The sequence below is a fragment of the Geotrypetes seraphini genome, chromosome 5 (assembly GCF_902459505.1).
Source record: "Geotrypetes seraphini chromosome 5, aGeoSer1.1, whole genome shotgun sequence".
Classification (NCBI taxonomy): Eukaryota; Metazoa; Chordata; class Amphibia; order Gymnophiona; family Dermophiidae; genus Geotrypetes; species Geotrypetes seraphini.
In genome coordinates, this window is record NC_047088.1 from 151,851,936 (window position 1) to 151,876,909 (window position 24,974).

General features: G+C 41.1%; 1 protein-coding gene across 6 annotated transcripts in view; it reads right to left on the reverse strand.

The window, feature by feature from the left end:
- The window catches only part of KIAA2012 (KIAA2012 ortholog), a 262,432-nt gene that overhangs the window by 77,604 nt on the left and 159,854 nt on the right, over positions 1 to 24,974 (reverse strand). For 5 of the 6 annotated variants that reach the window (XM_033946967.1, XM_033946969.1, XM_033946965.1 and 2 more), the window contains 2 exons: positions 20,499 to 20,555; positions 9,953 to 10,051 (listed from right to left, as the gene is read on the reverse strand). In XM_033946967.1, the coding sequence (XP_033802858.1) occupies positions 9,953 to 10,051; positions 20,499 to 20,555 (156 nt within the window). The remainder of the gene's footprint in view (positions 1 to 9,952; positions 10,052 to 20,498; positions 20,556 to 24,974) is intronic. The other variant, XM_033946966.1, reaches the window with a different exon arrangement.

Below are 24,974 nucleotides of genomic sequence, written 5' to 3' on the forward strand. Positions count from 1 at the left end.
AAACATTTGTTTTTTCTGAATTAAGTTTCAGTTTGAATTCAGTCATCCATTGCTCCATCAAATTTAGTGCTTCTGATGCCTTTGGAGTAACTGAATAATTTTATCCCCAGCAGGGTCAATTGCACACCTAGTGAGGACATGTAGACATTGAAAAGCAATGGGAATAGCGGTGACCCTTGCGGTACACCAGATGGATTGCTCCAGGTATCGGAGAGATCATAATTGAAACGTATTTGATAGGTACGGGACATAAGGAAGCATTGAAACCAGTCCAATACCTCTTCCCTAATACCAATAGCATCTAGTTATTGTAGCATTTTCCCATGGTCCACTAGGTCATAGGCAGAGCTCATATCAAATTGCATGACCAGGGCATTAAGGTCCTTGCTGAACAAGAGACGCAGATTATCTAAGATAGCCACAATTACTGTCTTAGTACTGAACAAAGGTCTAAAACCGGATTGAGTTTCATGTAAGAGAGAGAACTGATCAAGATATTCCATCAATTGGGTATGTACCAATCCTTACATGATTTTTACAATAAATGGAATGGATGCTACTGGTCTATAGTTGGTTACCAGTGCTGATGATTCTTTACTATTTTTTTGGAATTGGGGTTATTATTATGTGACCGTTATTAGTGAGGAACTTTCCATTTTTTTAGGCTACGGGCTAAGTAATGCAGCAAAGATAGTTTAAATTCTAATGGAGCCGCTGTTATAATTTCTGGGGGACATGAGTCCAGAACGCAGTATGATTTACATAGTAACATAGTAGATGACGGCAGATAAAGACCCGAATGGTCCATCCAGTCTGCCCAACCTGATTCAATTTAAATTTTTTTTTTTTCTTCTTAGCTATTTCTGGGTGAGAATCCAAAGCTTTACCCGGTACTGTGCTTGGGTTCCAACTGCCGAAATCTCTGTTAAGACTTACTCCAGCCCATCTACACCCTCCCAGCCATTGAAGCCCTCTCCTGCCCATCCTCCTCCAAACGGCCATACACAGACACAGACCGTACAAGTCTGCCCAGTAACTGGCCTAGTTCAATCTTTAATATTATTTTCTGATTCTAAATCTTCTGTGTTCATCCCACGCTTCTTTGAACTCAGTCACAGTTTTACTCTCCACCACCTCTCTCGGGAGCGCATTCCAGGCATCCACCACCCTCTCCGTAAAGTAGAATTTCCTAACATTGCCCCTGAATCTACCACCCCTCAACCTCAAATTATGTCCTCTGGTTTTACCATTTTCCTTTCTCTGGAAAAGATTTTGTTCTACGTTAATATTCTTTAAGTATTTGAACGTCTGAATCATATCTCCCCTGTCTCTCCTTTCCTCTAGGGTATACATATTCAGGGCTTCCAGTCTCTCCTCATACGTCTTCTGGCGCAAGCCTCCTATCACTTTCGTCGCCCTCCTCTGAACCGCCTCAAGTCTTCTTACGTCTTTCGCCAGATACGGTCTCCAAAACTGAACACAATACTCCAAGTGGGGCCTCACCAATGACCTGTACAGGGGCATTAACACCTTCTTCCTTCTACTGACTACGCCTCTCTTTATACAGCCCAGAATCCTTCTGGCAGCAGCCACTGCCTTGTCACATTGTTTTTTCGCCTTTAGATCTTCGGACACTATCACCCCAAGGTCCTTCTCCCCGTCCGTGCATATCAGCTTCTCTCCTCCCAGCATATACGGTTCCTTCCTATTATTAATCCCCAAATGCATTACTCTGCATTTCTTTGCATTGAATTTTAGTTGCCAGGCATTAGACCATTCCTCTAACTTTTGCAGATCCTTTTTCATATTTTCCACTCCCTCTTCGGTGTCTACTCTGTTACAAATCTTGGTATCATCTGCAAAAAGGCACACTTTTTCTTCTAACCCTTCAGCAATGTCACTTACATACATATTGAACAGGATTGGCCCCAGCACTGAACCCTGAGGGACTCCACTACTCACCTTTCCTTCCTTCGAGCGACTTCCATTAACCACCACCCTCTGGCGTCTGTCCGACAGCCAGTTTCTGACCCAGTTCACCACTTTGGGTCCTAACTTCAGCCCTTCAAGTTTGTTCAACAGCCTCCTATGAGGAACTGTATCAAAGGCTTTGCTGAAATCCAAGTAAATTACATCTAGCATATGTCCTCGATCCAGCTCTCTGGTCACCCAATCAAAAAATTCAATCAGGTTCGTTTGGCACGATTTACCTTTTGTAAAGCCATGTTGCCTCGGATCCTGTAACCCATTAGATTCAAGGAAATAAACTATCCTTTCTTTAAGCAACACTTCCATTATTTTTCCAACAACTGAAGTGAGGCTCACACCGGCCTCTAGTTTCCTGCTTCATCCCTGTGACCACTTTTATGAATAGGGACCACATCCGCTCTCCTCCAATCCCCAGGAATCACTCCCGTCTCCAGAGATTTGTTGAACAAGTCTTTAATAGGACTCGTCAGAACCTCTCTGAGCTCCCTTAGTATCCTGGGATGGATCCCGTCTGGTCCCATCGGTTTGTCCACCTTCAGTTTTTCAAGTTGCTCATAAACACCCTCCTCCATGAACGGCGCAGAATCTACTCCATTTTCTCGTGTAACTTTGCCAGACAATCTCGGTCCTTCTCCAGGATTTTCTTCTGTGAACACAGAACAGAAGTATTTGTTTAGCACATTTGCTTTCTCGTCATCACTCTCCACATATTTGTTCCCAGCATCTTTTAGCCTAGCAATTCCATTTTTTATCTTCCTCCTTTCACTAATATATCTGAAAAAATTTTTATCTCCCTTTTTTACATTTTTAGCCATTTGTTCTTCCGCCTGTGCCTTCGCCAAACGTATCTCTCTCTTGGCTTCTTTCAGTTTCACCCTGTAGTCCTTTCTGCTCTCCTCTTCTTGGGTTTTTTTATATTTCATGAACGCCAACTCTTTCGCCTTTATTTTCTCAGCCACTAGGTTGGAGAACCATATCGGCTTCCTTTTTCTCTTGTTTTTATTGATTTTCTTCACATAAAGGTCCTTAGCCATTTTTATCACTCCTTTCAGCTTAGACCACTGTCTTTCCACTTCTCTTATGTCCTCCCATCCTAACAGCTCTTTCTTCAGGTACTTTCCCATTGCATTAAAGTCCGTACGTTTGAAATCTAGGACTTTAAGTATCGTGCGGCCGCTCTCCACTTTAGCCGTTATATCAAACCAAACCGTTTAATGATCGCTACTACCCAGGTGAGCACCCACTCGAACATTAGAGATACTCTCTCCATTTGTGAGGACCAGATCCAATATCGCTTTTTCCCTTGTGGGTTCCGTCACCATTTGTCTGAGCAGAGCCTCTTGAAAGGCATCCACAATCTCCCTATTTCTTTCCGATTCCGCAGACGGAACATTCCAGTCCGCATCAGGCAGGTTGAAATCTCCCAACAGCAGAACCTCCTCTTTCCTTCCAAACTTTTGGATATCCACAATCAGATCCTTATCAATTTGCTGCGATTGAGTCGGAGGTCTGTAGACTATACCCACGTAGATAGAAGTTCCATCTTCTCTTTTCAGAGCAATCCATATCGCTTCTTCCTCTCCCCAGGTCCCTTGCATTTCGGTCGCTTGGATATTGATCTTTACATAGAGAGCTACTCCTCCACCTTTATGACCATCTCTGTCCTTCCTAAAAAGATTATATCCCGGTATGTTTGCATCCCATCCATGTGATTCACTGAACCATGTCTCTGTGATAGCAACAATATCTAGATCTGCCTCTAATATCAGGGCTTGCAGATCATGAACTTTGTTGCTTAGACTGCGAGCATTTGTGGTCATCGCTTTCCAGCTATTTTTCAGCGATAATCTCCTTTTTCGTATGGATTTTTGTGTCGTTTCACTTTCCGTTGCAATACTAAGAAATGAGTTGCTGATATTGCTTATGTTGCAGCCTTTACTACTATCACATCTTTTCTTTTGCCGGGGGTGGTCTCTATAATTGTCCTTCGTACATACACCACCCCCACCTTCTAGTTTAAATGCCTAGAAAAATATTGTCTAAATTTCTCTGCAAGGTTTCTTTTTCCTGCTGTAGTAATATGTAGCCCATCAGTGCAATATAGCTTCTTGTCCTTCCATGTATTTCCCCATCCTCCTATGTACCTGAAGCCTTCTTGATGACACCAGGCTCTGAGCCATCTATTAAAGTCCTCTGTGTTTTTCACTCTTTGCTCTCCTTTTCCATATGCAGGCAGTATTTCAGAAAAAGCTAAAGTCTTTACAAAAGGTTTCACGCCCTCACCAAGCTCCCGAAAAGCTTTCTGTGCTGCAAGTGTGGAGTTGTTGGCCAGGTCATTTGTTCCCAGATGGATAACAACATCAGTGTTAAAATCCTTAGTTTCTTCCTTAATTATAGTCAGTATTTGCCTGGAACTCCTGGTAGCTGAGGATCCTGGAAGACATTTCACTATTTTGGTCTCCTCGCCCTGTGTTCTAAGGTTAATGCCTCTGATGATGGAATCCCCCAACAGTAATAGTTTTCTGTTTTTGGCTTTTTTATTTGTACTTAGGGTGCTCTTGTTCTCTTGAGTTTCCTTCATTGGTTCCAGTCCCACCTCCCTTCTGTTTTCCTGAGTATCGCAGTGCACTAGTGGAGCGAAGGAATTCTGTAGAGGTAATATTAGTGAAGGTGGATGTTTCTGTGTTACATATCGCAGTCTTCCTGAGCCTACTGTGACCCATTTATTCCTGGGCTGTTTTATTCTTTGAGGTAGAGGTGGTAAGTTGGTATGATTTTGTGGAGTGATGGAAGCTGCTTTAATTGTATTCAATTCCTGTTTAAGTTTGCAGAGCTCCTCCTTAATACTGGCAAGTTGAAGACAGATGGGGCAAGCCTTAAGCCTCCAAATAGTATGTCTTGGAATTAAAGCACCACAGTGATTGCATAGAATAAAGGTCATCTTGATTGGTTGTGAAGTGACTTGATTGGTTGTGAAGTGACCAGAAATATAGGCTCTATACCACCTAAAACACAGTATTTTAAACAAAAATGCAGGTTCTATCAGTGCTACCCTAAAACACAAGATTTATAACAGGATTTTCCCTACTTTAGTCACCCTGAGCCACAGGCACCAGAAATATAGGCTCTATACCACCTAAAACACAGTATTTTAAACAAAAATGCAGGAAGAGGAAATAAGATTTAACAGAGGAAAGAGAAGGATTTATTTTTTGTGCTTTTTTATATTTTTTTTTTAGTAAGAAACAGGGAGGAGAAGAGAAATTAAGCAGATATAATGCTGAAAACCAGTGAAAAGAGCAGAATATGAAATGCTGAGTAACTTAGCTTTTAGAAGTTCACAGGGCAGCCTTGTTTCAGCAATTTAGAGTATTTGTTATATAGTTTGATATAATTATTCCATTCTAAATCGTGAAAGGAACTCCATATCATGTCTGCTGGTATTTCATTTCCTTGTATGTTAGCTATTTGATGATCATTAGTGTCATTTGTTGAACAGTTGTTTCTTAGGTTTTTAATTTTTGAATCGAAATGCTGTGCTAAATCATTTGCTGAAGGTAGTTTAATATTGTACCCGAGTTGAGTGTAGCATGTGGTGTCAAATAAATTTATAACCAAGTTGAACAGCTCTTTTGTATTGATTCCTTTTGAACTAGGGCTAGATAAATTGATTTTAGAAGAGTAGAATGCTTTACGTTTGTCTTTTATCAGTAGTTTGTAGATTTTTATGTTAGATCTCCAGTTGTTACGGTCTGACAATTCTCCTGTTTTTTTCCAAATTATTTCCAGTCGTCTTACTAGTTGTTTCATTTTTAGAAGTTTGGTGTCAAACCATTTGTTATATTTATTTGCACAGCTTTTGCTATTTCGTTTAGGGGCAATTTTATCTAAAATGTGATCCCAAAAATTGACTCCTTCACCTATCTCCACTTGTAGTTCATATTGTGACCAATATTCTTCTGGATTAATATAACCTCTTGTGTGATGTTTTCTTTTTATCTTTGGATGTGTTTTAAATTTTAAATGAGTCCAGCTTAACTTGAAATAATAAATAAAATGGTCAGACCAGATATCGTGACACCAGGTGCCATCAGGTAGAGAGATGGAAGGGTCTAAAATTTCCTTTGTGGACATAGCTACTACATCTAAGTGATGACCTTTTACATGTGTTTGTGTGGGTAAAGGGAGATTGTAATTGAGTAAGGATAGAAAGTTTTTAAAGACTTTCGTATCTGGATTGTCCTCTTCATCTAGGTGTATGTTTATGTCACCTGCGATTGTAGGAAGGAATAATTGAATTATGTAGAACAAATTCACAAAAGTCCTCTGATGGTGTTTATTTCTATGTTAATTATGGCTGGAGTTTTGTCCTTTACGAACAGTAGAAATTTTGTTTTCTTCATGTTCAGCTTTAGTTTGTGGTCTTTCATCCATTTTTCAACTGTTTCTAATGTCTTATGCAGTTTTCCTGTTCTGTTGGGAGTTGATTGGTTGAGATGAAGGAGTATGGTGATGTCATCTGTGTAGCTGTATGATGTTATTCCTAGTTTGTCCAAACTGCTACCAAGGGAGGCGAGGTACAGGTTGAAAAGCATTGGAGATAGTGGTGACCATTGGGGTATGCCGCAGGGGTTGGACCAGGGTTACATAAGAACATAAGAATAGCCTTACTGGGTCAGCCCAAAAGTCCCATCAAGCCCAGTAACTTGTTCTCATGGTGGCCAATCCAGGTCACTAGTACCTGGCCAAAACCCAAAGAGTAGCTACATTCCATGCTACCGATCCAGGTCAAGCAGTGGCTTGCCCCATGTCTTTCTCAATAAGACTATGGACCTTTCCTCCAGGAAATTGTCTATACCCTTCTTAAAACTAGCTATGCTCTCTGCTCTTACCACAACCTCTGGCAATGCATTCCAGAACTTAACTATTCTCTGAGTAAAAAAATATTTCCTCCTATTGGTTTTAAAAGCATTTCCCTGTAACTTCATCGAGTGTCCCCTAGTCTTTGTAATTTTTGACGGAGTGAAAAATCGATCTGCTTGTACCCATTCTACTACACTCAGGATTTTGTAGACTTCAGTCATATCTCCCCTCAGCTGTCTATTTTCCAAGCTGAAGAGCCCTAACTGTTTTAGTCTTTCCTCATACAAGAGGAGTTCCATCCCCTTTACAATCTTGGTTGCTCTTCTTTGAACCTTTTCTAGTACCACTATATCTTTATTGAGATAAGGAGACCAGAATTGAACGCAATACTCCAGATGAGGTCGCACTATGGAGCGATACAGGGGAATTATAACAATCTTAGTCTTGTTGACCATCCCTTTTTAAATAATTCCTAGCATCTTGTTTGCTTTTTTGGCCACCACCACGCATTGGCTGGAAGGTTCATCGTATTGTCTAAAATGACACCCAGATCCTTTTCTTGAGCACTAACCCCCAAGGCAGAACCTAGCATCTGGTAACTCTGGTTTGGGTTATTTTTCGCCATTTGTCTTGACTCTGTAGGTTCTAGATTGTAGGAATACTTGGAATTATGTGTGTCCCCTGCCTATGATTCCTGTAGCTTCCAGTATTTGTACTAGGATGGTATGATCTACCAGGTCCAATGCTGCGGAGAGATCAAGTTATATGACTAGCATCTTTTTACTTTTGCTTAGGTTCTGTCAGGCTGTGTCCAGGAGAGACCCTAGTAATATCTCTGTGTTGTAGTTGGTCCTGAACACAGATTGTGAGGGGTGAAGTAGGCTGTGGTCTTCTTGATAGCTTTTGAGGTATTGTGCTATGAGGCCTTCTATTAGCTTTAACATATAATAATAATAACTTTATTTTTGTATACTGCAATACCACAAACAGTTTTGGTATCGAGGCTATGGGCCTTTAGTTGGAAGATAGATTGGGGTGATAATGATCTTGCTGAGTTCCTGTGGTAATTGGCCCTCTGTTAGCAGTTATTGAATGGGGTGAGTTCAGAATTTTGGATTTGAGGTTTTTAATAGGTAAGGGGGGCAGTTGTTAAGGTCACATGCTGCTTGGCTATATTTTTTATAGAGTCAGTTCAGGTCAGGTCATTGTGTTGTTGGAACCAGATCCTGGACTTCCAAGAGTTTAAAATGTTAAAGTTTATTGATGTCTTGAACAAATAAAATGTTCCACAATGTATTAAAAACCAAGCATATTCCAACCAAATAAAAGCAATGATTGTACTGCGTTTACAATAAACAAACCCTACATGGGCCGTGTTTCGGCAGTGTCTAGCCTTCTTTAGGGGTCCTAAAGAAATACAATGAGCAGTACCAGAGAAACAAAAGAAAAGAGAAGAAAACCAAATAAGAATATGTCTCAGAGCAATCATTATACACATAAAACATTAAAAATATATATAATAATGTATAGAATGATGATACAGACATAGTAAAAAATGGTAAAAGTACGCTGACCTTTAAACACAGTACAAAGCAGTCAGATAACAGTGAACCTATAAACATGAATGTAAAATAACATAAAAAAATCAGTCTAGCTAATTACAAATTCAGAAATATGATATCACAAATGATGAATATATTGCATAAAATAGCCAAGATCATTAGACACCAAGGAAGAATTTTAAGAAACACAGAAACACCCATCATGCATTTCGTGTCTCCGATATAGAATGTGTTTGATAAAAAGTAGACAATAACCGATGTGAATAAAACAATAAAACCAATATGAAATAGTTAGAACATCTATTTGGGTCAATTAAGTTATCACAGACCCAGCATGTAGTGTGTATGAAATAATGCAGAGAACTGACCTATCCGCTATCATAGTTAGTCACAGAACTGAACACCAGAAGGGGAAACCAAACAATTTGGCTTGTTAAAAACAACCTGAATAAAAACTTTATAAAGGGGACTAAACAGCCTGGAATATCAGAGTGTATAAACTGCCATATGAGAAAACTCCAAGCTGAGAGATAAAAATCACAGAACAAATGGCAGAACAGAACCAGTCATAAGAGGCATACTTAACCGGCCATAATCTGGGACCGGTGCCAAATATCCAGAGAGAAATGTGTCTGGATAATAGCAAAAGCATAAATAATATATGATGAAAAAACTGCTACATGTTAGCCTACCGGCTCCAAATTTAAACATAAAGATTATACAGCAAAAAGTCAAAGCGTGTGAGCTGTCAGACCCAGGGGCAAAAGGCACAAAATTGTAGACATGCCCGATTACTAAAAAAAGTCATGCAGGGAAACCGAAGTGCTGTCGCATAGATTGCTGACTACAACCATGTATGCCAAACCCAAAATAAAAACTTTGACGGCTATACCATTGTGGATAAAAGAACCCAGTAAATGTAGATAGTAAAACCTGCTTTGACTTTTTTTTACTGTAGAATCGTTATGTTTAAATTTGCAGCCGGTAGGCTAACATTTAGTAGTTTTTTCATCATATATTATTTATGCCAATTCTTACCAGCACATGCAAAAAGAAGTGCCAATTTTTCCCTTGCTCTACCTATTCTCTGCCCCTGGGAATACCTATGTGTATATTACCTAAGTGCTGTTTTCCTTGGATCTACTTGTATGGAAGTCTAAGCTGGGACAATTTATTAAGCAGCTATTTGGGCATATAAAATGTCAGATAATGGTTACTGGGCATATAAAAGGTCAAATAATGGTACTGTGGATGGGCAGACTAGATGGGCCATTTGGCTTTTATCTGCCGTCATGTTTCTATGTTGTTCTACAAGCTCAAGTTGCTTAAAAAAATGACTTCCTAATTGCCTATTTTTACAATTTTCTTTCCTTTCATGAGATAGAAGTGCTTTCATGGAACAGCTAGCTATCCATAGCTACTTGAGTTTGTCAACTATTGGTCTTCTTTGAGGGGCTGAAGAAGACTTTAGACTTTAAATTACATAATCAATCAGCAATGAAATAATAGACCTCCATGCAAACCTTGTTTTGACATACCAGCTCTTTGTTTGTAGAGCTCAGAATCTCTCCGCTGTTAGAAGTTGTTCCCAATGTCCTTGATAATTCTGTGGATTCTAATTGAGGCATAGAGATTAACTGCAGAAAAGAGACATCCAGAGAAAGACATTTATCAACATGAACATTTCTTAATCTCTGAACTGCTCATGTAAACCACTCTGAATTGACTTCTTAGTCATTAGTTAGCAGTATAAAAGCTTTAAATAAACAATAAACTGTAGCTTCTAGTCTAGTGTGAGGCATCAATGATAAGTACATGAAACAATTAAAGCACGAAAGAGAACCTTCCTAATGGTTTCTGAATGCACTCAAAGCACTCTCAAAGTTAATTTAAAAGAATTTATTGCTATAAATAGTTATAAATATCATCATCATAATCAAATGTTATCTGTGATAAGGTGGTGGCAACTATGGTGATCCATTATATTCAGCTTTCAGTTTTTTCCCATATTTTCAGATCTTGATAATTTTCAAATGCCATTGCTCCAGCTTGTTCTCTGTTTTCCTCACTATTTTCCCTTCCTGATGTAGTAAATTAGCTTATTTGCTTCTAGAACTTCTGAGCACATGACCAGCATGCTCTTTGGATCAGGTTTTCTACCAGATTATTTCTAGCTTCCATCATTTCATGTTCCTTTTCACTTATGATCATGCCCTTCTAGTTAACCTTCATAATTCTTATATAATGCCTGCAAGTCAATATTTCAGGTCTATGTCCTACCATCGAGACAACATAATGCATATTTTCAAAGCATATTGATATCTCAAAAGATTACACTGGGAAGGGGTCTAAGACCCTGATTGGCCCAGGTGCCTAAGGCCCCCTCCTATAGGAGAGGCCTTGGGTAACTGAACCAATCAGAATCTTAGGCCCCTCTCAGTACATCCCAGGATGCACTGGAAGAAGAAGTCCTGGCATTTTGAAGAGATGGACCTACTGGCAGGAGGAAGTGGGCATTCTTCCTGCTCATCTTTTGAATAAGGAAAGGGGAGAGGTGGGTCAAGGAGTGTCCAAGTGGCTAAGGCAGGAGGGAGTGGGCATCCATCCTGCCAATATTTATGAGGAAGTGGGGGGGGGGGAGTCTGGGTAGATGAGGCAGGAGGGAGTGGGCTTCCTTTCTGATGATCTTCATGGAGGGATGTGGGGAGAGGGGTCTGGGTGGCCGAGGCAGGAAGGAGTGGGCATCCCTCCTGCCCTGTCTTGCTGTGCCAATTTTATTTTTTAATTCAGGGGGGCATCGTTGGGGGGGGGGGGGGATCCTGTCAAGACTTAAAAAAAAAAATTTAATTGGGACAGATATTGTACATGTGTTATTGGATTAATGTGTTTTATATTGATTCCCATAGAAAATGTAAATTATAAATTCATACATTAAGGTGCTTATTTTAGAATCTCTATTTGTGTTTGGACATCTTAAATCCATATAGTCTGGATGTCCAAATCCCAATTTTATAAAGCTAATATCTTACTAAAAAAAGCTGTATAGAAAATATTTTCATTTATTTAACAAATCTTTATACATAATCATTACACCATGCTCTATAAATAATTCAGATATCCATTTAACATTATTTATAAATACATATATAGAGAACTAGAGTCCCCTTCCTAATTATAAAGCTGGGAAATAGATGTCTAAAATTGCATTATATCCAGATGGCAAGGGAGCATGTTTTGGGTGGAACTAGGGAAGAACCAAAATATGGATGTCCATAAGAACATAAGAAAAGCCGCTGCTGGGTCAGACCAGTGGTCCATCGTGCCCAGCAGTCCGCTCATGCGGCGGCCCCCAGGTCAAAGACCAGTGCCCTATCCGAGACCAGCCCTACTTGCGTTCGTTCTGATTCAGCAGGAACTTGTCCAACCTTGTCTTGAACCCCTGGAGGGTGTTTTCCCTTATAACAGACTCTGGAAGAGCATTCCAGTTCTCTACCACTCTCTGGGTGAAGAAGACCTTCCTTATGTTTGTACGGAATCTATTCCCTTTTAAATTTAGAGAGTGCCCTTTCGTTCTCTCCACCTTGGAGAGGGTGAACAACCTGTCTGTATCTACTAAGTCTATTCCCTTCATTATCTTGAATGTTTCGATAATGTCCCCTCTCAGTCTCCTCTTTTCAAGGGAGAAGAGGCTCAGCTTCTCTAAACTCTCACTGTATGGCAACTCCTCCAACCCCTTAACCATTTTAGTCGCTCTTCTCTGGACCCTTTCGAGTAGTACCATGTCCTTCTTCATGTATGGCAACCAGTGCTGGACACAGTATTCCAGGTGAGGGCGCACCATGGCCAAGTACAGTGGCACGATAACTTTCTCCGATCTGTTCGTGATCCCCTTTTTAATCATTCGTAGCATTCTGTTCGCCCTTTTTGCCGCTGCCGTGCATTGCGCAGACGGCTTCATTGACTTGTTGACCAGTACTCCCAAGTCTCTTTCCTGGGGGGTCTCTCAAAGTTTTTAATCAGAACAGGAAGGGACATCCATGTCCAAAAAGATGGATGTCTGTATGTAGACCTGATACTTGATATATTCAGGTTACAGAAAAGTGCTCCAATCGAGCAATTCTTCACTGGATGGAGAAAGGGAAGTCACAGCAGATATGTTTATGTCCCTGCAGGGCTCACAATTAAAAAAGAAAAGAAAATTACTAACAATTATAGTGGGATTTGAAGCAGCAACTCCCTGGGTTTCAGCCAGTTGCCTAATAGTTAGTGCAATGTCCTGAGAACCAGGGGAACTGGATTCAATTCCCATTGCAGCTCCTTGTGACTCTGGGCAAGTCACTTAACCCTCCATTGTTCCAGGTACATAATATGTAAGTTAGAAACATAGAAACAAGATGGCAGATAAAAGCCAAATGGCCCATCCAGTCTGCCCATCCACAGCAACCACTGTCTCTTCATCTCTCCAAGAGATCCCATGTGCCTATCCCAGGCTTTCCTGAAATCAGATACAGTCTCTGTTTCCACCACCTCTTCTGGAAGACTGTTCCACGCATCTACCACCCTTTCTGTAAAAAAGTATTTCCTTAGATTACTCCGGAGCCTATCACCTCTTAACTTCATCCTATGTTCTCTCAAATGAAAGAAACTCAACTCATGCGCATTTACATCACATAGGTATTTAAACATCTCTATTACTTCTCCCCTCTCCCTCCTTTCCTCCAAAGAATACCGATTGAGATCTTTAAGTCTGTCCCCCTACACCTTATGACAAAGACCACACACCATTTTAGTAGCCTTCCTCTGGACCAACCCCATCCTTTTTATATCTTTTTGAAGGTGCTTTGAATATAACCATAGAAAGGTGGTATATCAAATCCCATCCCCTTTCTAATCATTAAGACTATCCTTCCGTGTAGTCAGCTATGGGGCTATTTTATAATATGGATGTTCCTCTGATGTCCTAAGATGTCCATGTCCCTTGTTTGTAAAATGGATGTTCATGCTGGGCATAGCCAGCACTTTGACATCCATTTCTCATGTATTTTAAAACAGACTGTATTCTAAAATACAGTAAAAGCGGTATAAAAAGTCTCAATAAACAAATGAATGCCTATATGTGATGTACGGACTTGGATATCCATATTCTGAGGTAGACATCCTTTCTAAAATTCTGCTGCACGTTAAATATAAGTCTGTGGATGTGTGATATCGTTTGCATGCATTTGACAGAGGGTATGCACATGAGTGCCGTGAAACAGATAATACAAAAATCCATCATTTGTGATATTTTCTACTGCAATACAATGAACAGAAGTTAATTTTCCATTATATCGGTGGATTCTTTATGGCATTGGGAACTAAAGCAAAAGCATCTTCTAGTAAGACAGTCACTCAAAGCTTTTCAAATTGGACGATTCTGAACTTGGAATACAGAGTAAGGTCATGAATATGCAACAAGTACAATCATAAATACTTGATAACCCTCACAGCGGGCAGTCGGCTCTTTGCAAAGAGAAGTGAGGAGTTCTCCCTGCTCAGACATGTTTGCTTGGCTTTTTTTGTTCCTCTTTTCATCTCTTTTATTCCTCTGTGAGTTTATCTGGTTGTTAGCACTGCATGAGTCCCTCTTTCTTATTTCACCAGGCAGAAGTACCTGGACTAGTGACGGGGTGGGGCTACATAGCATACAGCCCTAACACCATCAGCTCCAACTTCTGCAATCACTACTTACTGTATCATTTTCAAAGCACTATTATGCTTTCTGTACCAATGCACAGCAACAGGTCTCATGCCTATTCCTGCAAGGTCCGAGCCCTGAAATTCAAATGGAATTATCCAGATAACAGCAGCTGTTACCCAGATAACTTCCTTAGCTGGCACTACCCGTATAGTATTACTAAATATTGTTATATAGGGTGAGGCAAAAAATAAAAAGTGTGAAATTTTATGGCTTTATTTGTTGTGGCTATCTACCTTTATGTACTGAGTGGAATGAGATTATCTTTAAACACGGAGAAGTTACAGACTCTCTACTGTGACATTCCTGTGATTTTTATGCATTCAAAAATGTTTATATTGCAAAATTACCATTATTTGGAAAAAATGGAGTACCAGCTTACTGTTAATGATCTCACAGTGATCTAGACTTTTGCCTGGGGATCAATGTTGGAGACTTATCACAAGCTCTACCCAAAGCTACAACTGCCAAACTGAAGGAAACACTGCAAATGATCTGGGACAGCCTGCCACAGGGATCGATTGACAAGGCTGTTATAAGCTTCCCAAAGCAACTGAAGGCTGGTGTTAAAGCTTGATACCTGAACTCTACATGAATCAAAGACCAAATTCTTTCAATTAAGTAATACTCCCCCTCATAGTAATGAATCCCTATTATTAAGAATAATCAAACTGCAGGTCCAGGCCTGGTCCTTAATGTATTCTCCCTCATTTTCCTCCTTCCCTTCTTGCTCCTCTTGTGTTTAAATTTTTTTTCCTCAGTGTATGTCGCCTAGAGCCTATTCAGGTATTGCATGACACACAAATACTAGATTAGATTAGAATGCATACTTTGAGGGTTCATAGACAAAACTGCGGAAGACAAAGGTGTGCGCCGACAACTGAGCGCAAGATGGAGGCACGCGCCGAAGAAAATGACAGTTTTTAGGGGCTCTGACGGGGGGTTTTGTTGGGGAGCCCCCCCATTTTACTTAATACAGATCGCGGCAGCGTTGTGGGTGGTTTGGGGGGTTGTAACCCCCCTCATTATACTGTAAACTTAACTTTTTCCCTGTTTTTAGGGAAAAAGTGAAATTTTCAGTAAAATGTGGGGGGTTACAACCCCCCAAATCCCCCCAACGCCCCCACAACGCGGCGCGATCTGTATAAAGTAAAGTGGGGGGGTTCCCCCCACACACCCCCGTCGGGGTTATTTTCTTCGGTGCGCGCCTCCGCGCTGCACTCAGTTGTTGGCGCGCGCCTTTGTCTTCCGCGGTTTTGACCTGACACCCACTTTGAGCATTCACAGTAACTGTGAAATTTTGACACATTGTTGATTGTATCATTTGAATGATGCTATGTTACTATGTTTTAGCTCGATTTGGATAAGCCATAGACAGAGCATGACATACCAATTCAAAAAGTCTATTCCTGGTGTACAGTGCAGCAAGATGGAAGAAATGGAGCCTGGAATTGACAGTAGAATAGATGATTTAATTAAACATAGAAATACGATGGCAGATAAAGACCAAATGGCCCATCCACTCTGTCCATCAATAGCAGAAGCATCCTCTCCTCCTCTCTCTAAGAAATCACATGTGTCTATCCTACACTTTCCTGAATTCAGACAATCTTTATCTCCACCACCTTTATTGGGAGTCTATTCCATGTATCTACTACCCTTTCTATTAAAAAGAAAGGTATTTACTTAGATTACTCCTGAGCCTGTCACCTGTTAACTTCATCCTATGCCATCTCATTCCGGAACTTCCTTTCAAATGCATTTATGCCTTGTAGGTATTTAAACATCTCTGTCATATATTCCCTCTCCCACCTTTCCTCCAAAGTATACATATTGAGATCTTTAAGTCTGTCCCCATACCCCTTATGACAAAGACCACCAACCATTTTAGTAACCTTCTTCTGGACTGACTTTAAAGGTGTGGTTAACATAATGAAGGACCTCATACACCTGGGGCATTATTCAAATTTCTTTCATGTCCTTCCTGGGGTGATATATTCATCTTTGGTCCTAGTCATATTTTTAAATTTTCTGTTTTTGGCTGAATTTTTAATATGATGTGAGAATTAAAAAAAAAAATGGCAGAAGCACTTATCTTTAGCCCGACGGTTACTCAACCGTTTCATGCCTTGGTTTCATCAGGGGCCGTGCTACTTCTTCAGTATATCAAATCCACATCACTACATTAAAGCTGAATTTCAAGGTATCATATTAATTATTCCTGAAATTGCACACACTCGATATATTTCATCCAAACTTGAGTAATGTCCCGGGTGTATGAGGTCCTTCGTTAGGTTAACTGTACAAGTTTACTCTTTATGTTTGCATTTATTTTTTAAGTAACTTTAGATTCTCAGTTTTTTGGGGATTTCTCCAGAAATGTACATAATATTCTAACAGGGAGAAGAAAGCTCTCACACCATACTACAGCAATTCGGGAGTTACAGAATGAATACACTTGTAGATGATTAAGAAGTTTCAACTGTATGAGGAAACAAATAGGGGAGTCAATGAAGTGATCTAAAGAGGGTTTATATGAGCATAATGACATGCCAGAAAATAAGCTATGGAGTAAAATTTTGAATAGATTGAAGGGGAGAGAGATGGTTCAGTGGGAGACCAGTAAGACATAGGGGTCCTTTTATCAAGCCGCGCTAGTGGGTTAGCGCGTCGGATATTTCATCACGTACTAACCCCAGAGGCAAGCAAAAAAACTAACGCCTGGTCAATGGAGGCATTAGCGACTAGCGCGGCAGGCGGTTTAACGCGTGGTATTCTGCATGTTAAACCCTTACCGCACCTTGATAAAAGGACCCCATAGTTTGCAGTACTGTAAGTGGGAGGTAATTAGAGTGTGAATAAGGGATTTGGTAGTGTGTTCAGAAAGGATGTTATAGAGAAAGAAATGACAGTTATACAGCCTGTTGAATATATGTGGAGAAAGAGAAGTTTCAAAGATGACCTCAAGGTTACAAGATGAGGTGATAGTGAATATGAAAATGTTATCCTCAGAAATTCAGAACAGGGAATAAGGAAACGTAGATTTAGGGGGACAGATACTATTATGATTTGGATATGTCATTTTTTATGTGAACTATTGGTTTTATTTTCTGATTAATATATACTGTACATGCCAATGTTTGCTGTAATCACTACACTACTCCGAAAAAATCCTGCCACTGGAACTTGCAAAAGAAACTAACAATAAGGCAGAACAAGTCACAAGGTTCTGAGAGTGGTAACTCAAAGACAAGAACCCCTGTGGATATGAACACAAATGCGAATAAGATACTATAATCAATAATTAGTGTAATTGGGTACCCTCAGTGTGAAGGGTCAGCGAAGGGAGAATTACTTCAGCGCTTCACACAACCATACCCCCACCTAAACACCATCATCGGGTACCTCATGTGTGTGCCTTAAATCAAAATGTGAATCAAACCACAGTGAAAAAACTAAATAAACACAGGAGAAATCAATCGTTGAGACCACTCTGAGAACTCCCCAGCCAACTCCCCCCAAAATATCAAATGGACTTATCTTCAAGTAATCTTGTGCAGCAAAAACAGGGGAAAGATAGTCAATACGCCCCTGGATACCAGGTTCAGGTTCAACCAAGCCCGGTTTCGGGAGCTCAGTGTCTCTTCATCAGGAACCTGCAGATGAAAAAAATCAATGGTATCAGTCTAAGCCGGCTGGGAGGAGGGCGGAGAAAACAGAGTCTTATTTTTCTTTCCTTGTTATGATTGGCTTTTTGATGTGTGATGTCACTTTCGTTGTGGCTTTTAAGCGCACTTTGTGCCCCGCTCTGTTATCTCCGCCCTCCTCCCAGCCGGCTTAGATTGATACCATTGATTTTTTTAATCTGCAGGTTCCTGATGAAGGGACGCTGAGCTCCCGAAACCGGACTTGGTTGAACCTGAACCTGGTATCCAGGGGCGTATTGACTATCTTTCCCCTGTTTTTGCTGCACAACTTATGAAGATTACTTGAAGCTAAGTCCATTTGCTATTTTTTGGGGAGTTGGCTGGGGGGTTCTCAGAGTGGTCTCAACGATTGATTTCTCCTGTGTTTATTTAGTTTTTCCACTGTGGTTTGATTCACATTTTGATTTAAGACACACACATGAGGTACCCGATGATGGTGTGTAGGTGGGGGTATGGTTGCCTCCACCTTGTTGTGTGAAGCGCTGGAGTAATTCTCCCTTCGCTGACCCTTCACACTGAGGGTACCCAATTACACTAATGTTTGCTGTAAATCTTTTAGACACCTTCAGGCTATCTAGTGGTATAATATTGATCAAAGAATAAGAAGTTATGTCTTGGCCAATTTCAAATGTTGGTGGGCCATCCAGGCAGTAGTGTCAGACTTAGGCCTGGATTTCTTGTGAAATTTCTGGTGTAGAGAAGTAGAGCTGCGATTCATCAGCATACTGATGATACTGAAAAACATGGAAGGAGGTCAGAGCATCAAGGGAAAATGTATAAAGAAGAGGTCCTAAGATAGAGCAGTGACTGTTCTTGCTAGGTACTTGTGACCTGGGTTGGCCACTTTTGGAAACAGGATATTGGGCTTGATGGACATAAGAACATAAGAATAGCCTTACTGGGTCAAGCCCAGTAGCCCATTCTCATGGTGGCCAATCCAGGTCACTAGTACCTGGCCAAAACCCAAGGAGTAGCAATGGCTTCCCCCATGTCTTTCTCAATAATAGACTATGGACTTTTCCTCCATGAAATTGTCCAAACCTTTCTTAAAAACAGATACGCTATCCACTCTTACCACAACCTTTGGCAATGCATCCCTCAGCTTAATTATTCTCTGAGTGAAAAAATATTTCCTCCTATTGGTTTTAAAAGTATTTCCCTGTAACTTCATCGAGTGCCTAGTCTGTAATTTTTGACGGAGTGAAAAATCGATCCGCTTGTACCCATTCTACTCCACTCAGGATTTTGTAGACTTCAATCATATCTCCCCTCAGCCATCTCTTTTCCAAGCTGAAGAGCCCTAACCATTTTAGTCTTTCCTCACATGAGAAGAGTTTCATCCCCTTTACCATCTTGATGCTCTTCTTTGAACCTTGTCTAGCGCCACTACATCTTTCTTGAGATTAGGAGACCAGAATTGAAAACAATACTCCAGATGAGGTCACACCATGGAGCGATACAGGGACATTACAACATTTTTAGTCTTGTTAACCATCCCTTTTTAAATAATTCCTAGCATCCTGTTTGCTTTTTTGGCCACCGCCGCACATTGGGTGGAAGGTTTCATCATATTGTCTATGATGACAGCCAGATCCTTTTCTTGGGTGCTAACCCCCAAGGTGGACTCTAGCATCTGCTAACTGTGATTCAGGTTATTCTTCCCAATGTGCATCACTTTGCATTTGTCCACATTAAATTTCATCTACCACTTGGACACCCAGTCTTCCAATTTCCTAAGGTCTGCCTGCAATTTTTCACAATCCATATGCGTTTCAACAACTTTGAACAGTTTTGTGTCATCTGCAAATTTAATCACCTCACTCGTTGTTCCAATTTCCAGATCATTTATAAATAAGTTAAATAGCACCAGTCCCAGTAAAGACCCTATGGCACTCCACTGTTTACTCTCCTCCTTTGGTCTGTCTCAGTATGGCACTCTTATGTTCTTATAGTGAGATAGTAGGGGAGGATAACACTAAAAGTATGAGACAAAAAGGTGAGACAAAAAGAAACCCAAGATAAAATAGAGCCCCAAAATCCAAGTGAGAACAGTATATCAAGAAATAGGTTGTGATCAGCAGATAAGTCAAGAAGGGTGAGGACTGACTCCACCTTCTCAGTTTTATGAATTTAAAGTCATCTCCTTACTAAAACTGCCCTCCCCATCTACAGACACTGCTTATCTCCTAGTGCAGTTTCTCCAGCTATTGTTGCCTTACAGTGGCATGCAGTCATGGTCTTCAAAGGATTCAGTGAATCCCCAGGCCTCTATCTCTTTTTCTCTGTCCTATTCCCTGCCTTGCCCTCTCCTCCAAGACATCAGCGGAGTATAATGGCTGTGCACTACCATTTTGAGGAACTTCAGTCCTCAGCACCAAAGTCCACAATTCTGTCATTGAGCTGACTTCTTGGGGAGGAGTGGGAGGGCAGGGGAGACAACAAAGAGAAAGAGACAGAGGTTCTGCAGCAAACTTTCCTTTAAAAAGTTCAAGATTGTCATGTCCTGCAACGATCTTTAGTCCATAATTGTACTGCTGTTACTGAGTATTGAAGTTTAGATCCCTCTGCTTATTCCTAATCTAAAATGCAGTTATTTTATCAAGATTCATGCAATGAAAAGGCTGATAGAGCCTCACTTACAGTTTCTGTTCTGTCCTCAGGTGTCACATATTGCTTTTTTGGCACCATACAACCACTCTATAAAGAGAAAAGAATATTTTTAATTAAAAATAAAACAGGAACATTGTTCCTACCAAGCTCTCCCTCTCCCCTGCTAATTCATTCTTATAGCTTCCAATAGTTCCTCAACAATACTATTAGGCTGAGATGTTCCTTGAAACTATACACTGTACTGAATCAAAGATCTCTATATCTTTCAAAAGCCAAACCTAAGCTGCCTAATATTTAAAGCGATTTAACCAGGCAGGAGAGGCTCCCATCCGATTAAATATCTTGTGACCACCTATGTGCTGGACAATGCTGCTGAACATCACCACAGACCACTCCTGCATTGCCTGGTTAGTGTCGAGGGTGGAATATGCCAGGAGCTGGGACTTATTCAGTTAGGGGCCAAACCAGTTAAGTCATGGGACAGGAGGCAATGTTCAGTTGTGGATTAAGAATTGGTTATTGGACAGAAAATATAGGGTAGGGTTAAATGGCCATTTTTCTCAATGGAGGAGGGTAAATAGTGAATTGTCATAGGGTTCTGTACTAGGACTGGTGCTATTTAACATATTTATAAAATGATCTGGAAATTGGAATGACAAGTGAGCTGATTAAATTTTCAGATGACACAAAACTATTCGAAGTTGTCAAAACACATGAGGACTGTGAAAAATTGCAGGAAGACCTTAGAAAATTGGAAGACTAGACATCCAGATGGCAGATTAAATTTAATATGGACAAATGCAAAGTGATGCACATCAGGAAGAATAGGATTGCTAATTAGAAAATAAATGGTATAAAAGATAGAATTAAGGCCAGTACCGGGCAGACTTGTTTGGGAATTTGGTTTAGGATGGGCTGGGGAAACTCCAGTAATTTTGGAACATGAGGACAGTGCTGGGCAGACTTTTATGGTCTGTATCTAGCAAATAACAAGATGGTTTGGATAGCTAGAGTGAGCTTTGATGGCAGCTCCAATAGTTGGAACTTAAGGACAGTACTGGATGGACTTCTACGGTCTATATCCCAAAAATAGTAAAGAAAAAAAGACAATCTAATCATGAATTTGTAGTGTGTGTGACTATTGGGAAGACTTGATGGACCATTCAGGTCTTTAATAATTTCTTTATTCATTTTTAAACTTACATCAAGTGTACAGTAAATATCAACCAAATATAATACAACATCACTTGAAAAATTTTCAATATCATACACCAAGAAGATTTAACCCCCACCCCCCTCCCAAATTCATATACAACTAATATATACCACATGAAAATAATATCTTACGACAATCATCTATATATTCTTAATGGAAAAACAAGAAATCCCCCCCCCCCCAAATCCACATGTGTATTAAGATTGAGAAAAGTGTAACCATTCAGGTCTTTATCTGCTGTCTTGTTCTAAGTTACTATGTAAGATAGATTTTATAGAAAAAGTGGGTAAAAAGATGATCAAAGACAATTATCTTTTAGTAAGATTCCTATATATACTAAAAGATAATTGTCTTTGATCATCTTTTTACCTACTTTTCCTATAAAAACCTTCAATATGGGTAGGATGTTATTTTGAGGCCTGGCTTTTCTGGTATCTTAGCGGACTATGTAAGATGGAGGTACTGGCCATATTGGTGTGTAGGTATAGTTAAGCATAGGTGAAGGCTGAATAAGGAGCTTGAATCAAGAAACATTAAGGTATAAGAGCTGAGTTATTGGCATGAATGTTTAAAGTCTCCAAAAAATAAGGGATAGGGAAGATGGTTTGAATAAGATGCTGTCAGTGAGAATGGAAGAGGATGATTTGTCAGGAGGTCAATAAATCACAGCTACCTAGAGAGGTAGTGGAGTGAATAGGTAGATAGAATGAACTTTAAAGGAAGAAAAGGAGTGAGAATAAAGTGGAAAAGGGGATTTAAACCTACATAAAGTGAATATTAGCCCAATACTACCACCATGGCCAAATGGGCACAGGGGGAGAAAACGTAACTTCCATGGCAGAAGGCAGCCAACTTGAGTGCAGAAGAATATAAGTATAGCTAAACTGGGTCAGACTGATGGTCCATCTAGCCTAATATCCTGCTTCCAACAGTGGCCAATCCATATCTCAAATACCTGGCAGAATCCTAAAGAGTAGCAAGATTTCATGTTACCAACTTCAGGGATAGGTAGTTTTCATAGAAAAGCCATGTCTCAGAGCAAGAAGATGCAGAGTATGAGACATAAATGGGCCATGAATGTAGGCAAGCTTGTTGGAGACATTGTAGGCACATGAAAAAGGGAGAGAAGAGGGAAGGAGAGGAATAAGAATAAGATTAGAATGGTTGCTGGTTGATCTGAACAGGTGGATGAGAGTTGCCTGGGAGAAGGCTAAAGGGCAAAGGTAAAGGGTCATGGGCTTTATATACTGCCTTTCTGTAGGTATAATTAAAGTGGTTTACACATACAAGTACTATATGTAGGTACTTTTCCTGTCCCTAGTAGGCTTACAATCTAAGTTGATCAAGTATTATTGTCAAGGGAACAAAGTATTGCGGTGACGATGCCCTTGTCCATTGGTCTATTCTAGATTGCCCGGTGAGTAGGAGCACTGAACACTGATTGATATTTTCAGCTGAGAAGAGAAGGAGCAGGAAGGTACTCATATGGAGAAGAGTAGGGAACGCACAATAATAGTGACAAAGATGAGATGTGTTGAGAAAGGATGGAGATGTTTGGCTGAATGAAAGAAAAAAAAAACCCAAACCATTGAAGCTCAAGAGCAGAAGAGAGGAGAAGTGAGCAAAGTAAAGAATGGGCAGTGTGGTCTTGAAATTTGCTATGGTTTGAGACAGACAATAAGACTTGGAAGAGTTATCATCAGGAAGAAATAGGAGGAGAAGGGAAACTACAACTTATAGAGATGAAACAGCATGTGCCTTCTGGTAAGTGGCTGGATGGAACATAACACAGCAGGAGCTCAGGCCCAAGTCAGGGTGGACCTGGGAGTCACCCCAGATTAGGGATACCAGACGTCCGGATATCCCCGGACATGTCCTCCTTTTCGAGGACATGTCCGGGGGTCTGGACGGCTTTTCAAAACCCGGCTTCCTCAAAATCATGTTGGGCAGGAGGACATCCACACATGTGTGGATGCCCTCCTGCCTGATGAGGGCAGACAGCGGGGGTGGGGCTAGGGTGGGTGGAACTGAGCGGGCCTGGGGCGGGAGCCAGTCAAAGAAGCCGCTGAATGCTGAGCAAGAGCGTCAAAGCGTGCTCCTACTCATTGCCGCTTAGCGGCAGAAAAAAACAGCCATGACTGGCCAGTTAGCAGGGGACAGGAGCCGGAAAGCTCACTCCTGCCTGCTGCACCTCTAGACCACCAGGTAAGAGGAGGTAGGAGGATGGGGCAGGGTGAGCAAGCAAGGGAAGGGGGCTGGGTGCAGAGTCTGACAGGGGAGGGAGGGAAGGGGGCCGGGTGCAGAACCTGACAGGGAGGGGAGGGGACTGGATGAAGAGTCTGATGGGGGAGGGGGAGGGAAGGAAAGGGGCTAGGTACAGTGCCTGATGGGGGGAAGGAGGGAAGGGGGCTGAGTGCAGAGCCTGGCATAGAGAGGCTGGATGCAGGGGGAGGGAGTTGGGAAGGCAGGAAGGACAGATGATCAGGGGTTTGGGAAATACAGATACTGCATGTACTGGGAAAAGGTTGGAAAGGACAAATGCATGGGATGGGGGGGGTGTTAGAAAAGGAGGAAAAGAGATGCTGCACAGGTGGAGTAGTGGAAGGGAGAGAAAGAAATGCTGCCGGTGAGGGAGGAAAAGGAACGGAGAATGGTTGGACATAGATGTGTGGTGTGAGAGGGAAAGAGAGATGATGTATATTGGGAAAGGATAAAAGAGGGAGAATTGTTGGACATGATAGTGGTGGAGAGGAGGAAGGGAGAAATGTTACACTGGGAGGGAGGAGAGATGACCTAAAGAAGAGAGAGATGGGAAGGGAAGGAGAGAGAGAGAGAGAGAGAGAGATGCTAGACCGCAGATTAGAGAGGAGAGAGATGTTAGACCTCGGGAAGAGGGAGGGAAAGAGAAAGAGATGCCAGACCATGAGAGAGGAGAGAGGTTCCAGGCTATGGGAAGGAGAGGAGAAAGATGCCAGACCATATGAGGGGGAAGGGGGAAGACAGAGATGTCTGCAAGGGGAGATCATGCCTAATGAACTTATTGCACTTGTTCGAAGGAATTAACAAATGGATGGACAGAGGAGACCCCATAGATATCATATATCTAGATTTCCAAAAAGCCTTTGACAAGGTACCCCATGAATGCCTACTTTGGAAACTGAAGAACCATGGGGTGGAAGGAGACGTACATAGATGGATCAGAAACTGGTTGGCGGACAGGAAACAGAGGGTAGGAATAAAGGGCCACTACTCAGACCGGAGGAGGGTCACGAGTGGTGTCCCGCAGGGCT